The sequence below is a fragment of the Lethenteron reissneri genome, chromosome 22 (genome assembly GCF_015708825.2).
Source record: "Lethenteron reissneri isolate LAM-NWPU_2019-01 chromosome 22, ASM1570882v1, whole genome shotgun sequence".
NCBI lineage: Eukaryota > Metazoa > Chordata > Hyperoartia > Petromyzontiformes > Petromyzontidae > Lethenteron > Lethenteron reissneri.
Window position 1 is genome coordinate 11891591 of NC_083800.1, and position 13773 is coordinate 11905363.

The 13773-nt window shown below is 42.5% G+C and overlaps 1 protein-coding gene across 1 annotated transcript in view; it reads right to left on the reverse strand.

The window, feature by feature from the left end:
• LOC133345638 (janus kinase and microtubule-interacting protein 3-like) overlaps window positions 1-13773 on the reverse strand; it is a 245526-nt gene that overhangs the window by 98771 nt on the left and 132982 nt on the right. The window contains 2 exon segments of the mRNA XM_061556581.1: window positions 8628-8687; window positions 11251-11391. Coding sequence (XP_061412565.1) covers window positions 8628-8687; window positions 11251-11391 — 201 coding nt within the window.

The following is a 13773-nucleotide window of genomic DNA, read 5'->3' on the forward strand; positions in this document are numbered from 1 at the left end:
TATACAAGAGCATATAATTTACCAAGACAATTAGCTGACTCGTTTAGAAGGATGCTGTGCGGGTGTTAACGTCCTGCGTGCAAGATGGACAGTGTACCTTCAGTGACTGACAAACAACAGGCAGCTGTGAAATTCAAAACGGTGGGATCCCATCCCTGACTCCTGCTACAAGCGCCTTAAACACACGGCTACCTAGGGTCTCTCCATCCGAGCTGGCGTGTGTAATGAGGTCCCTAAGGAGGGAGGCACTGCAGGTCAGACAAGCCGGAGCTTGTTGACGAAAAACACAAGACTGGTGGAAAGCCAGGCACAAAAAAAATCCACAGAAGCACTGACGTTCCAGACTTTGGAGAATGAAAAATGAAACAATAAGAGGCAAAGAAGCCTTGTAGGTCCGGCTTGGAATAGGTTCTCTTTGCTACTCTTAGAATCCTTAATAGGTTACCATCGCGACTTTGGAATGTCTCCTGGATTGAGGTGGCTGGGGGCGAAAATAATGTTAGACCACTTCTTCTCGTTTCGTACGGTTGACGTAGATGCAGAGCAACATCTACAATTGCACATGCAGGTGGTCAAGCCAGATAACTGCGTCAGGAGTAGTGGAGTGTTTCGCTGTAATGTCTCCGTCGTATTTGTGGATTGGGCATTGCGTCATTATATGTTGTACGGTGTGTTCTGGATGACCACAGTAGCACGCTGGAGAGTTTTCCATTTTCCATTTGTGCATCCGCATCTGCCATGGTTTGTGCAGTGGACGCGGTTTAGGGTGAACCATGAGCTTCTTGAACCACTAAATCAGCACCGCTGAAAACTGGGTTCAAATCTAAAACTATAATCCAAACTATAAACTATTCGTATTTTACCAGGTAAGGCCCACTGAGCTATATAGCTCTTTTTCATAAGTGACCTGGCCACAAATGATAGCTCAACGAAGTGGCTTATCACGTGGAAATGTATCACAGCCACATACTCTAAACGCATGTTTCTAAATGTGGAGGGGAAAACCTGGAGGACCCGGAGAAACATCCACATGACCACGGGGAGAGAGACACGCAAACTCCAAACATACAGGCATCAAGGTCGGGATCGAACCCACGACCTCCTGTATATCAGGTGAGGTAGTTAACATCTCGCCACCGGGAAGCTACCGATGATGATTACACTTGGTTCTCAAGTATAGTATAAAAATGTGGTTCATCTCTTGGTTTTGGCATTTTCCAGCTCTCTGAATTTTAAATGTGAGTTTGATTGGCATGCAGTAAACACTCTCTGCAGAGGATATTAAACGTGTCTGCAATGTGGATGAAGAGGCCTATTTTAATAATTTTATTAGTTTCCATCGTTTGGTCGTCATTCTTCCAGACAAGGTGGTGTACTCCTTGCTGCAAGAGTTCCACGTGGAAATATGTTCATCTCGCAACAAGATGTTGATAGCCCAATTAGCATATAATGGGGAGGTATAAAAAAGTAATTTACACTGAATTCTACAAATACTGAATGCCTTTGTTTTAAAAATACTGTTTTTCTAACGTATTCCGTGATGTTTCAATTTGCATTATTCATTAAATTATGCGAGCACACTGCGTGTTTGCGATCAAAGGACGAGGTTACTACATGTTGCCAACTGTCAATTATTTTGTGTAAAGCATTAAAGTGGATAATTCTGAAAAGAAATACTTTTAAAACGTTGTATTGTGAACCAGATTTTTATCGTGCAGCTCTCCGATGGCGTTCTGGTCGTGCAATGTGGTCGTTCGGCACGATGACTAACTACTAACTTTCTCTCCATGCCCTGGAAGCTTCTTCAGTTGTTTAAACAATATTTTATCAGATGCTGTTTTCCGCCACATTTACAGAGATTATAGTTTATAGGAGAGGTTTGAATATATAATTTTTTAAATAAAACTGCTGATGGTACTCAAAAATCTCTGCAACAGAAGTATGAAATATGTCCTCATGTGAATTCATAGCCGTTACATGATAGCTGCTACATTTGTTGAATACATTTAAAAACTAAGAAAAACTTTTTTTATTTAGCAGGTAAGGCCCACTGAGCCATATGGCTCTTTGTCAGAAGTGACCTGGCTACAAATGATAGCTCAACGAAGCGGCTTGTCACGTGGAAATCTATCGAAGCCAAATACTTTAAACACATATTGATTCTAAATGGACGGGAAAAAATTAACCCGTAAAAACAAAGTTTTTCACTATAAATCCTATATATGCGTGGCGGCTAGAGTCCTCTCGTCCTCTGGCTTGAGATGGCTGCCACCTATGGGTCAGATGATTGCCTGCCACCATTAAGCAATTGGTAATTAAATATCTTTTTTATTTCCTAAACAGTGTAAAATTTGGGGAAAAAATTTCACGAAAATTAATTGTCACGCACAACGAGTCTGTGTGGAAAATGTCAGCTCGATTGGATCACGGGAAGTGGGTTAAAAAACGACCGAAAGATTTGCACGGTCGTAAGCGCGCAAGCAAGCAAGCAAGTGAACTTAATATAAAGGATTTAAAAACCAGAGGATCCGGAGAAAAATCCGCGCGACCACACGGAGAGAGACACTCAAACTCAAAATATACAGCAGGCGTCAGGGTCGGGATCGAAACCACGACCTCCTGTATATTTCTTTCTGACAAAGAGTGATAGAGCTCAGTGCGCTTTAACTGGTAAAATAAATAAAATAGTTTCGTTTTAGTTTAAAAGCTAGCTGGTGCACGTTGCATAAATCAAAGTTACAAGAACCCAACCGCCAACTCAGTTGCAAAAGGTCTCGTTGATGAGCTACCTTTTGAGTGGCATAACATGTGTCAATTTCCTGACTCGAGCCTGGTAGCGACCTGTACGTGAATTGCAACGCAACGCCTCTGCGTCTGAATTAGCCTCTTCACCAACCATAACGGATGCACCCCTCGTGCGCTTTCGCAAATGTTCTGGAATGAATAGCGCGAGTCCAAGGACATCAAATGATTCTCGGCAAGCCATACCGCACTACACTAGGCCTCGGGGAGTTCCCGCATGCTCATTAGCCTGTGATTATACACAGCTCGTGCTATTATTTTTTTCACCGCATCACAGAGTGTGCTTTTTCCTTTGCATGTTTAGGTGGTTTGCTCCATGCTGTGCCCAGGAGCTTTGAAGTGGCATTACACCATGGTAATAGAAGCAATATCTTACGACAATAATGATAATAAATAATTTACAGCTGAACTAAGGTCTCTCCAACACCAGATATCACTTGCCACGGATGTCTGCCGTGACCAGGAATCAAACGCACATCGCTGGGTTCGTAGCCCGGCACACAAACGAACGCGCGCGGGCTCCCCAGGAAATTGACACGTTGAATGGCAGAGTGGCACTGTTGTTATTCCATACGTAATAATAATATTCTACGATAATAATTTACAACCGTCCGTCAACCAACTGCTCGATACAGTCCTTGACACACCATGTTGGTCATGGGGACGTTTTGATCAAACTTTACCGTGCTGTTCACTTCGGACTGATGAACGGTATTGCTATGTATTCATACAGTACGGTATGCGACGGGATATGTTTAATGTAAACCGGACAGCAAACTTTTCACGAGAATACACATTCAGACTTCGGTAACATGACCGTGTGCATTGAAACTACAACTCAACTCATGGTCGAAGGTAAGTATGCTGTCAAGAACATTTTTACAAGTATTGCGGCATCACCATCATCATCGTCGTAGTCATCATCGCCATCACCTACGGGAATTGTCCATTCGTTTACGGAACCTTTCTTACATGACGTGCAATATTCAGTAGCTTGTTCCCAGCTCTGGTGGCCTTACGATGCAAATAAACACCACATATTTTTCTTTGTTGTGATCACTTTGCTTTTTGTGCTTTTTGTTTTGGTCCCATTTCTTTGTTTATTTTATTCGCTGACTTTGCTTGGTTGTAGGGTTTTCATTTGCTTGGTATGTAAGCGTGTATTGGGTTTCTTTCGTATCGTACGGAGCTCTGGATAGCCCCTCCAGAAGGTATTTGGACTACTCTTCCACACTGGCCAGACGTCTCGGAAGAGGTGGGACTGCTACCCACACTTTACCCCACCTGCCGATCGAGCAACTGTGCTGTGTCCATTTATGCTGCTGGGTGGACAGAAGGCGAGCTGGTGGGGGGTGGGGGGGTGCTCATTGTTGCAACTGCCACGCCGGGAGGTCGAACATAGCACGGCAACTTGCTAAAGCAGGCAACTGTGGACCCTCATCCATCCTCGTGTGATCCACCCACCCGACCTCACGAGTCTCCAAATTAAATTGTCCATCACCGCCATAAGAAATGCTACTTGCTTTCAACGGGAGAAATTATTTCAAACAAGCACAACTGATTTAAAGCTTTAGTGACTGCAGGGATTCATATTTTGGTTCTTTCGGTAAAGTCACGGTGACTTTCAGAGCACATTCCATTTTCTTCTCCCCCCTCCTCTTTTCCGAACATAGATGGACTCGTCCATCTGGCCAACTGCAAAATCGCTGTCCGTGGTGCTGACGTTAAGAAAAAACCGCCACTTTTTTCCAATTTTCTTGCTGTGGATTTCACACCTGATGATGATTGCTTGTGTTGCAGTCGAAACGTCGTGAGAATTTGTATTGTTTTATATTTTTATTCTTTTATTATTTCCCTTCTACTTGACTTTACCGAAAGAACCAAGAATATAAGCACAACTGAATTGAAAAAAAAATGATTACTGTATAATGAAGCTAATTCACCACAGAGCATGATACAAAAGGAAATACAATTATCAGAGAACGATAACCCGCTATAAAACGACCATTTAGTATGCCGCACAGAAACGCAGACACCTGTGCAGACAACCTTAGTGTAACCTCAAAAGGCTTTGCGTGCTTTCGTTAATGATGGCATTGCAATCCTACATAGCAATGAGCCTCAGCAGACCATGAAGCACACTGATGAATTATGCAAAACTCCGCAAGAGTCTGTGCGCAATTAATTCGGTGCAGCCAGCCGCTGGACTCACTTCAATTACATGGTGAGCGAGACTCTGTGCCGGTAGGCCGAGCTGTAATGCCGACAAATCAAAGAGGTTTCCGGGTGGCTCGGGACGGGCTAAATGTGCTCAATCTCTCATCCTGCAAAAGAAACACCCCTGGTGGACTTTGAGCTGCACATTAAATAAAGTCCGAGCTGGCACTGACATTGAAATTTGGAACGGAGGGAAGAGCGGCTCGACAACTGAAAAAAGTAAAGCAAAATTTGTATCATCTCCATCATCAGCCATGATCAATCGGCTGCTGGATGAAGGCCTCCCCCAAAGCCGTTGCCATCTCCCAAGGCCCCCTGCGAGATCTGACAATCCACTTGACGCCCGATGGAAGATGATTTCATCGCCCCGTCTCGACGGAGGATGTTCTTTCCATCGTACGACTACGAAAGGGAAATTGATGCAATCATTCAAGCTCTCACGAACCCACGGCCGATATGTTCATTGCATACAGTTTTAAAACATTACGCTGAGGCCCATCGCCTGTGCATATCACGGTATTTAAATGTCAAACATATCACCTTCTCGCCATGCTCTACCTTCCACAAAGCCTCGCCTGTCTCTCTCCTCTCACTCCCCGTTCGTCCTTGGTCCAAAATGCAAGCACAGTCTCGCGGCAAAAGCACTTTCCATTTTGTGCAATTCTGTACACCTCGGTGGGGGGAATAAAAAGGCTTTTCTGGTTTTTTTTGTTGTTAGATTTTTTGTATTCATATTTATTATAGCACAAATGTGCTGTGTTGTTGGGTGGGACATCATGAAGTGAAAGAAAAAAGATATCCTCATGAAAATCCTGCAGTATGCACAACATCACACATTGCGTCGGCAAATAGCAACACATGATCACGCCACGTAACTACTTTCAAGTCCATTTTGCTGGGCTACTCTGAACCAACACAAAACAGTTCCATCATGCTCCGTGCAGAGTGATTTGCCACAAATCATAACCCACCGTGTTTACGTCTACGTGCAGTGCTCACAGTTGAGCTGGGTTATTTGTGAAATAATGGTTTCCATCCATGCATGGATCAGGAGGCCCCAGACGGAGGGTTGGCGAGGGTGGTGTTTGACGGGCAAGGCAAGAGGACCCGTGTGGAATGAGAGCTTCAATGCGATGGTCGGGTAGGATTAAAAAAAATGGGGAAACTAATCAGACATTATAAATGTGTATTAATGTAGAATCGTATTCTGGTATCCATTTATATCAAAACTTTGCTGTCGGTCAAGTCACATCACGAAAGATGGCCTGTTTTGGCTACTCCCCGAAAAAAAGCAGAACATCATGTATGCCAATAAATTATCTTGAGAGGATAATGGCAGCAAATAAAATCTCCTGGGGTCTTACCAAGCCCAATTGCTCTATGCCAGGGGGTCAGAAACCAAAATAACGAGAAGGGCCATTCATTCCGAACTCGGCGCAGAACAACTCAACATTTCAAGAGCCGCAATGCAGCGTCAACGACGTCAGGTTGCCGGCCCCTGCACTAACCCTGAGTGTAAAAAAGTTCAGCGTGCATTGATCATTGATTAAATGTTACAAATAGAGCTCTCGTAGCTGACCACAATCCTAATCAAGTGAAACATCACATTTAAATGACAATTATTTGTGCAGTCAATTGTGGCAGGAGATAAGGCAATCATACCTACACACACACACAGTAATTAGAGTTTCCTGAAAATATATTTGACGATCTGAGCAAAGATGGCTCATTGCACTGGCATAGTCGTTAGCCCTTTGAACCATATAACCCCGTTGCAATATGTGAAAGTCGCCAGATGTAAAATGAGAGCACAAAACTAGTGAATAGTGCAGATTGTCATCACCATAGCACTGGTAAAGGAACTAAAGCCAATGCAATGTTATGAAGAAACAATCGCAGAAGAAAATGTGTTAAGCTAATAATGCAGTGAATGTTAAGTAATCAGATTTACCAGTCAGACCTGAATTTGACATCACATGCCGAATAAAACCTTAACCAGCTAGGAAAATACATCTCTGCACAACCCAAATCTTATTAAAAAACCAATGTTCCAGGTTAATGACCCCATTTAGTTGAGAATGTCAGTATTTATACATCTCCACTGTCTTTCGCAAAGTTAAATATTCAATCCATCGTGTAATGGACACTCCTATGAAATGTATTTAGGCTGTACAGAATCTTTGAAAAATACTAGATGCCTTGCTAAAGGAGGTCTCATAGTGTAAATGCTTAACCCCGAACTCTCAATACTCTGATAGTGCGCTGTTTTTGAGTTGTACGCCTTTTGGCGTCATCTGGTCCAACACCAATGGAGACTAGGCTCTAAGAAAAGCTGTCTCGGGTGTGGACCAATCAAATTCAAGGACAGTGCATATCATTATCATCATCAGAGTTGTTCCTTTTTGTTTGCATTTTGACTGCTTGTGTTGTGGTTATTGCAAACATGATGCCTTGCATAAAGGTGTCAGTTTTTGTACCAGTTGAAAGGGTAAAAACCTATTACTATACCTGTCATCTTGTTGTTTAAACATGACCTCCCCTTACATAACACCCAGCATTAATCTCCTCCCTGAACTTTGACTTGAAACGGGGATAAAAGAGCCAGATGAATGTTGATTTCCATTTGTGTTCAGCAATTGCAGAGTGGAGGAAGGGAACAAACTCCCTGCAGTGCCATACATCAACAGCTGAATTGGAAACAGGCACATGTGTTTTTTTCACATATATTCATAAAACGCATAATGACCTCTAGTCGGAGGTGGATTATTTAGAATTAACTGTAATCAACCAGTTTACATTCAGAAATCACCTTCATTTGTTTTGTCTAGCGGGGAGTTGCCGCATTTGCATTGCGTACAATGTTACTGTGACAGTGTGTAGTACTGTACGGTAAAATAATAATTTTGCGAGCATGAAACTTTTGACACAGAAGCTTTCGTGACCAATATCATCCATAAGAGGTTTGTTGGGTTAGATCGCGTAAATATATAAATGTGTCGTTAAAACTCGCCACCACCTGACACAGCCGACTAGTAAGGGGTTGTCACGTAAACAGAACGTGGCCAATTGGTCACTAGTACAGCACACCGGTGTGTTGGAGAGCCAAGCCACAACATTTACAAACTGAGTACGACGTTTCGCCAGTATTTACAACTAGCTTCATCAATAATTACATAGATGTGTCGGCCACAGGATAACCATTCCGTAAATTAGGACGGGAAAATCCGTGGATAATCGCGGATAACAGGAATAGGGCTGTAGATAACGCAAGCTTTTTGAGACCCTGCAGTTTTCGTGGATAATGAGAGTCGTGGGTAATGATGAGTTATCCATAACAGGAGTTCTACTATCTACAACACCGAAAATGGATCATTCGTTAAGCATATCAATGCCAGCGATTATATTTCATTGCAGGCACAGCTAAACATTAGTTGCAATCATCCGCAGTAATATCTCCCTGCAGACGAGATTAACAATGAGTGACATCATTGCACAATTAACATGCCAGTGTGCGATACATGACACGGGTGTCAGACTTGGAACCTTTGTGTTGCTGACTGGGTCAGGTCTCTGTCAAGGATATTCTCTGCAGAAGTACTGTCACTCACCTTGACGGGCTTGAGGTCTTTCCGGACTGGTTTCACAATGCGCATTAATTTTTCTCTTTCCTGAAACAAATTTGAGAGCGGAGTAGAACAAATACATTCCAAACCCTTGCCAGACTTCCAATTCAAGGCAAGTAAGACTGACTTGTTCAAGAGCCATTCGTTGTGCTAAATACAAAGTCTTTAAATATGGCTCGGACTAAGTGGGACGAATACATTACCTCTGATAGTGCAAAGCCAGCCCCACTGAGAGACTGAATTGGAATCTCAGGCTCATAAAAACTAGGTTTTTCATATTCTTGGTTCTTTCGGTAAAGGCACATAGAAGGGAAATAATAAAATAATAAAATATAAAATTCTCACGACGTTTCGCCTGCAACACAAGCAATCATCATCAGGTGTGAAATCCACAGCAAGGAAATTTGGATTTCACACCTGATGATGATTGCTTGTGTTGCAGTTAAAACGTCGTGAGAATTGCATTGTTTGATATTTTTATTATTTTATCATTTCCCTTCTACGTGACTTTACCGAAAGAACCAAGAATATGAATCCCTGCAGTCACGAAAGCTTTAAATACAAATTTAGGTTTTTCATGTTTAGTTAGTTTGATAAACGAAACAATTTTATTTCACCAGGTAAAGCCCACTGAGCTATTAGCTCATCGCAGTGGCAGCCAAATAGTCTATAACGTGGAGGGAAAAACCGGAGGACCCAGAGAAAAAATCCAGGTGTCCACGGAGAGAGAGACCTTGTGAACGCCAAATAAACAGCAGGCATTGTCATGGTCGGGATCGAATCCACGAGCTTCCTTCGTACTAGGCGAAAGAGATGACAATAATTGCTTAAGATGGGTAGAGAAAGTCAACTGGCCTTTAGCATTATTCACTGCTCTTCTCTGCTTTTAACTGCGCCAAATATGACTATTTCACATTCCTATAGCAGGAGTTATTTTATATATTTATAAATAGTTATCTAATGAAAAAATTAATCCTGCTATAGGCTTCCCACTAAGCGGTAAACACTTTATCTACCCCAAATATGTGATAGGCTGCATTGACTCCTGAACGGGAAATTTTATTTTAACCTTCCAATTTCAAGATTGGTTCTTTGCACAGCACTAGCTGACTGCACACAGCATGCACACAGCACGAACTGATGAAATCAGCTGATGTGCAGCTGCAACAGATACATTTTTCATCGCAGAACCATGAGAAAGGCCTTCATCCAGCAGTGGATTGATCACGGCTGATAATAAATGAGTGTTTTCTGTGGCTAGCAGTATGACCTGTATTTGGAAGACACACAAAGCAGGTGGATTATTTGCCTTCCAGAGTCATTCCTCAAATTTTTTACGAGGCTTTGTTGATTACAGGGAGATGCAGAGAACACCATTTATTTTCCTTTGTACGAATTTGATGGCAAAAATCCGTTATTTATTTTGGAATTACACCAGCTCTGAAGGCATGATTTGCAGGCAACGAGAGACACACACACAGCCCACTGCACGACTCATCGACAAATATAAATCGGCCTCACTGTTAGGTAAAGGCAAAAGTGCGGCGCTGAAATGTCTTACTCACAGGACTGCTGGAGGAAGGGCCTCCACTAGTGGGAGCTCTAGAGCGCCCATCTTAAAGCGGATGTCCTGCCTACTCTTCAAACATTGACCAGACGTTTTGGAAGAGGTGGAAATACCCATACTTAACCTGGCCTGGCAAACGATGAACTCAGAATCAGAATTCATCTTCTTGGTTCTTTCGGTAAAGTCACGTAGAATGGAAATAATAAAATAATAATCATTGAGACTCCGTCTTCTCGACAGACCTGTTCTCCACCTGAGGACGGCTGCTTGCGTTGTGGCCGAAACGTCGTGAGAATTATTTTATTACGTTTTATTTTTATTATTTTATTATTTCCATTCTACGTGACTTTACCGAAAGAACCAAGAAGATGTATCCCTGCAGTCACGAAAGCTTTAAATCGAAATTAGAATCAGAATGTTTATTTATACTTGAGGAATCCAATTAGCTATAAAGCTCTTTTTCACAGATGTCCAGTAGGGGCGGGTAAAGCATTACAACAACAAACAATACAAAAACATGATAGTAGCTGCACAGTGTAAGAAAGATAAAACAAATCACCCAAACACATATAAATAAAAACTAAACCATCCCCATACTACCAGGCAAAGCCCACTGAGGTATTCACTTATTTTTCAGAAACAACCTGGCCACAAACGACAGCTCAGCAAAGTGGCCCATCATTTGGACATTTCGATTTAAAGCTTTCGTGACTGCAGGGATTCATATTCTTGGTTCTTTCGGTAAAGTCACGTAGAAGGGAAATAATAAAGTAATACAAATATAAAACAAAAAAAATTCTCACGACGTTTCGACTGCAACACAAGCAATCGTCATCAGGTGTGAAATCCACAGCAAGAAAATTTGAAAGAACCAAGAATATTTGGACATTTATCGCAGCAAAACAATCTAAATAATCTCAATGCACGTTTCTAAACCGGAGGACCCGGATTAGTACACAAAAACGCGACGTGCGTCTGCTGCCGCCGCCGCTGCTGCGCGAGACCGCGCGCGTACGACGCAACTCGGCCGACGGCGCCCACCTGGTTGAGGTCGTCGATCATGTTCTGCTGCTCGATGACCTGCATGCGCAGGAACTCGATCTCGCGCTGCTCCTGCGACTGCTCCAGGTCGTTGAGAGAGCTCGGCCTCCTCAAGGCCTCCTTGGCTGTACACCTCTGCTTCTGCGCAGGCGACGGAGGTTCAGATCGCGTTCAACATAAACTGTGTCGTTCACCCACCACCACCACCACCTGACACGGCCGATTAGTACGGGGGATGTCAAATGAACAAAACGCGCCGAGTAGCGGCTACTTCAGCACACACCCTTGCGACGGCGAGTATGCCCACAACATTTGCAATGGAGTTGCCGTGACATTACGACCAGCTTCATCAGGAGATTTGACAAAATTGTCAAGACGTCTTCCTGCTTCCGGTCTTAAATAGAGCAAGATAACATCATCACTGTGAGCCTATCAGGTGCAAATATCAGAGGGTGGGGTTTATTATAATCAAATACATTATCATGGATTATGTTAATCTGAAAATATGCAGTACATATTTCCAAAATATGCAGTACATATTTCCAGATGGGCTAATCATAGTTAATCAATATATGATGTCGAGAACAGACGTGCAATTAAAAAGGTTTATTAATTAAGAATACGACACATTTATATTCATGTGATCTAACCCAGAAACCTTTATTATGAACAACATTTGGTCGCAAAAAACACACGTGTTAAATCCCTGTTCCGGTGACAACAACTCACCACATCTGTTAATGACACTGCGGCCCTCAAGAGGAAAGATGATCAAATAAGCGAGTTTTTTAGATAGAGAAGCCAGAGAGACTTGACTGAATAATAGTTGGAGAGTGCATCCCCATTCCTTGTGAGCCATCAACCCTGCAATGTAAGTCAAGGTAATGCGGGCGTGTACCACTGCACCCAGCACATGCGTCCGTGTTGAAAGCTTTCTCTGGCTACAGACATAATGAAATATTGATAAATGCGCTCTGATTGCAACAAGGATGCCAGGCCAGAGGTTCTATGGTGATATGAAATTTGGTCAAATTAAGTTCGAAGTTCAACATGAATGTACATGCCGATGCGTGAAGTGAACCTGCTCTAACTGTGCAATGTCACATCAGCTACAGTGGTACCCCGGAGATAGAACTTTATCGTTCCAGAAGGCCGTTCGAACAACGATTTGTCCGAGCACCGAATTAATTTTCCCCATAAGAATTAATGTAAATTACATTAATTGGTTCTAGACACAAGAAATATCTCATTATAAAGCATTTTTCCATGAAGTTTACAGTAATTACGTGCATAAAAGCAGACAAAAAAACAAGGCACACAATAAATAAATGGAATAAATTAATAAATATGGAATAAATGAAATAAATGAAGATTGAACTTCACTTTACCTGTAGTAAGGATATATGATGGTTTGAGTGGAAGGTGGTGAGGAGGAGGAGGTGGTAAAACCTTTGTCTGGGCAAGCGTCATGCACGCTGGCCATACAGGTTCTTTCAAGTCTCGATTGCCAGTTCAACCTCCGAATTTCGTTCAGTTTCCGGGGCAAAAAATGTTCGGAAATATCGTTCGAACACCGATTTGTTCGAGTTCTGGTGCGTTCGATCTCCGAGGTTCTACTGTATCTGATTACCGTTACTTATCTTTATTCTTCAAATTCAGCGATTGGTTTCCGTGACAACTGATTGTCTCACCATAGGCTGGTATTCTTGTAGGGAATACCACCAGCATCATACCAGGAGAGGTATTCTCTGTAAGTATTCATGTCAAGGCTTCCAACTCTCAGAAGACGATATTTTGGGCGATGACACTTGCTCATTGGAGAGTGCGGAGGGCTTGCTAATCTCAGGCACCATGGTGGTGAGATGTTTACTACCTCACCTGGTATGCAGGGGGTCATGGTTTCGATCCCAACTCTTACGCCTGATGTATCGCGTTGATTTCCTACAGGTACTCTGGTTTTTCCACGTGATAAGCCACTTCGTTGAGCTATCATTCGTGGCCAGGTCGCTTCTGAAAAAGCACTCCATAGCTCAGTGGGCCTTACCTGGTTGAAATAAAAAAAATAGTTTATAGCCTCTGTTGGTAAGAAGGGCTACTGCCTTAAGCATCGTCTGTGAGATATTTCTCTCCCATTTTGGGCAGCGTTATTAACGTTGCGTGTTGAGTTTTTATTCGTTCATACTTAATTTGGAGCTTTCGTGACTGCAGGAATTACTCTTTGGTTCTTTCGGTAAAGTCACGTTTAAAGAGAAAATAATAAATTAAATACTTGCATACGACGTTTCGATTGCAACACAAGCAATCATCATCAGGTATAAATGAAATAGAAACACAAATCTAGTATACTTAGAAATGTAATGTAATACAACAGAGAGTCGGATAACATAACAGTCAACACCCTACCTGGTTCATTACGTTCTTCCTGAGAAGCTAAATTTGAGAGAGAGATAAAACACAGAACCAAAGACATGCAGACAGACATATAAGTAGAGAGATTCGTTTGTTCGCTTCGCTCGTTTGCTA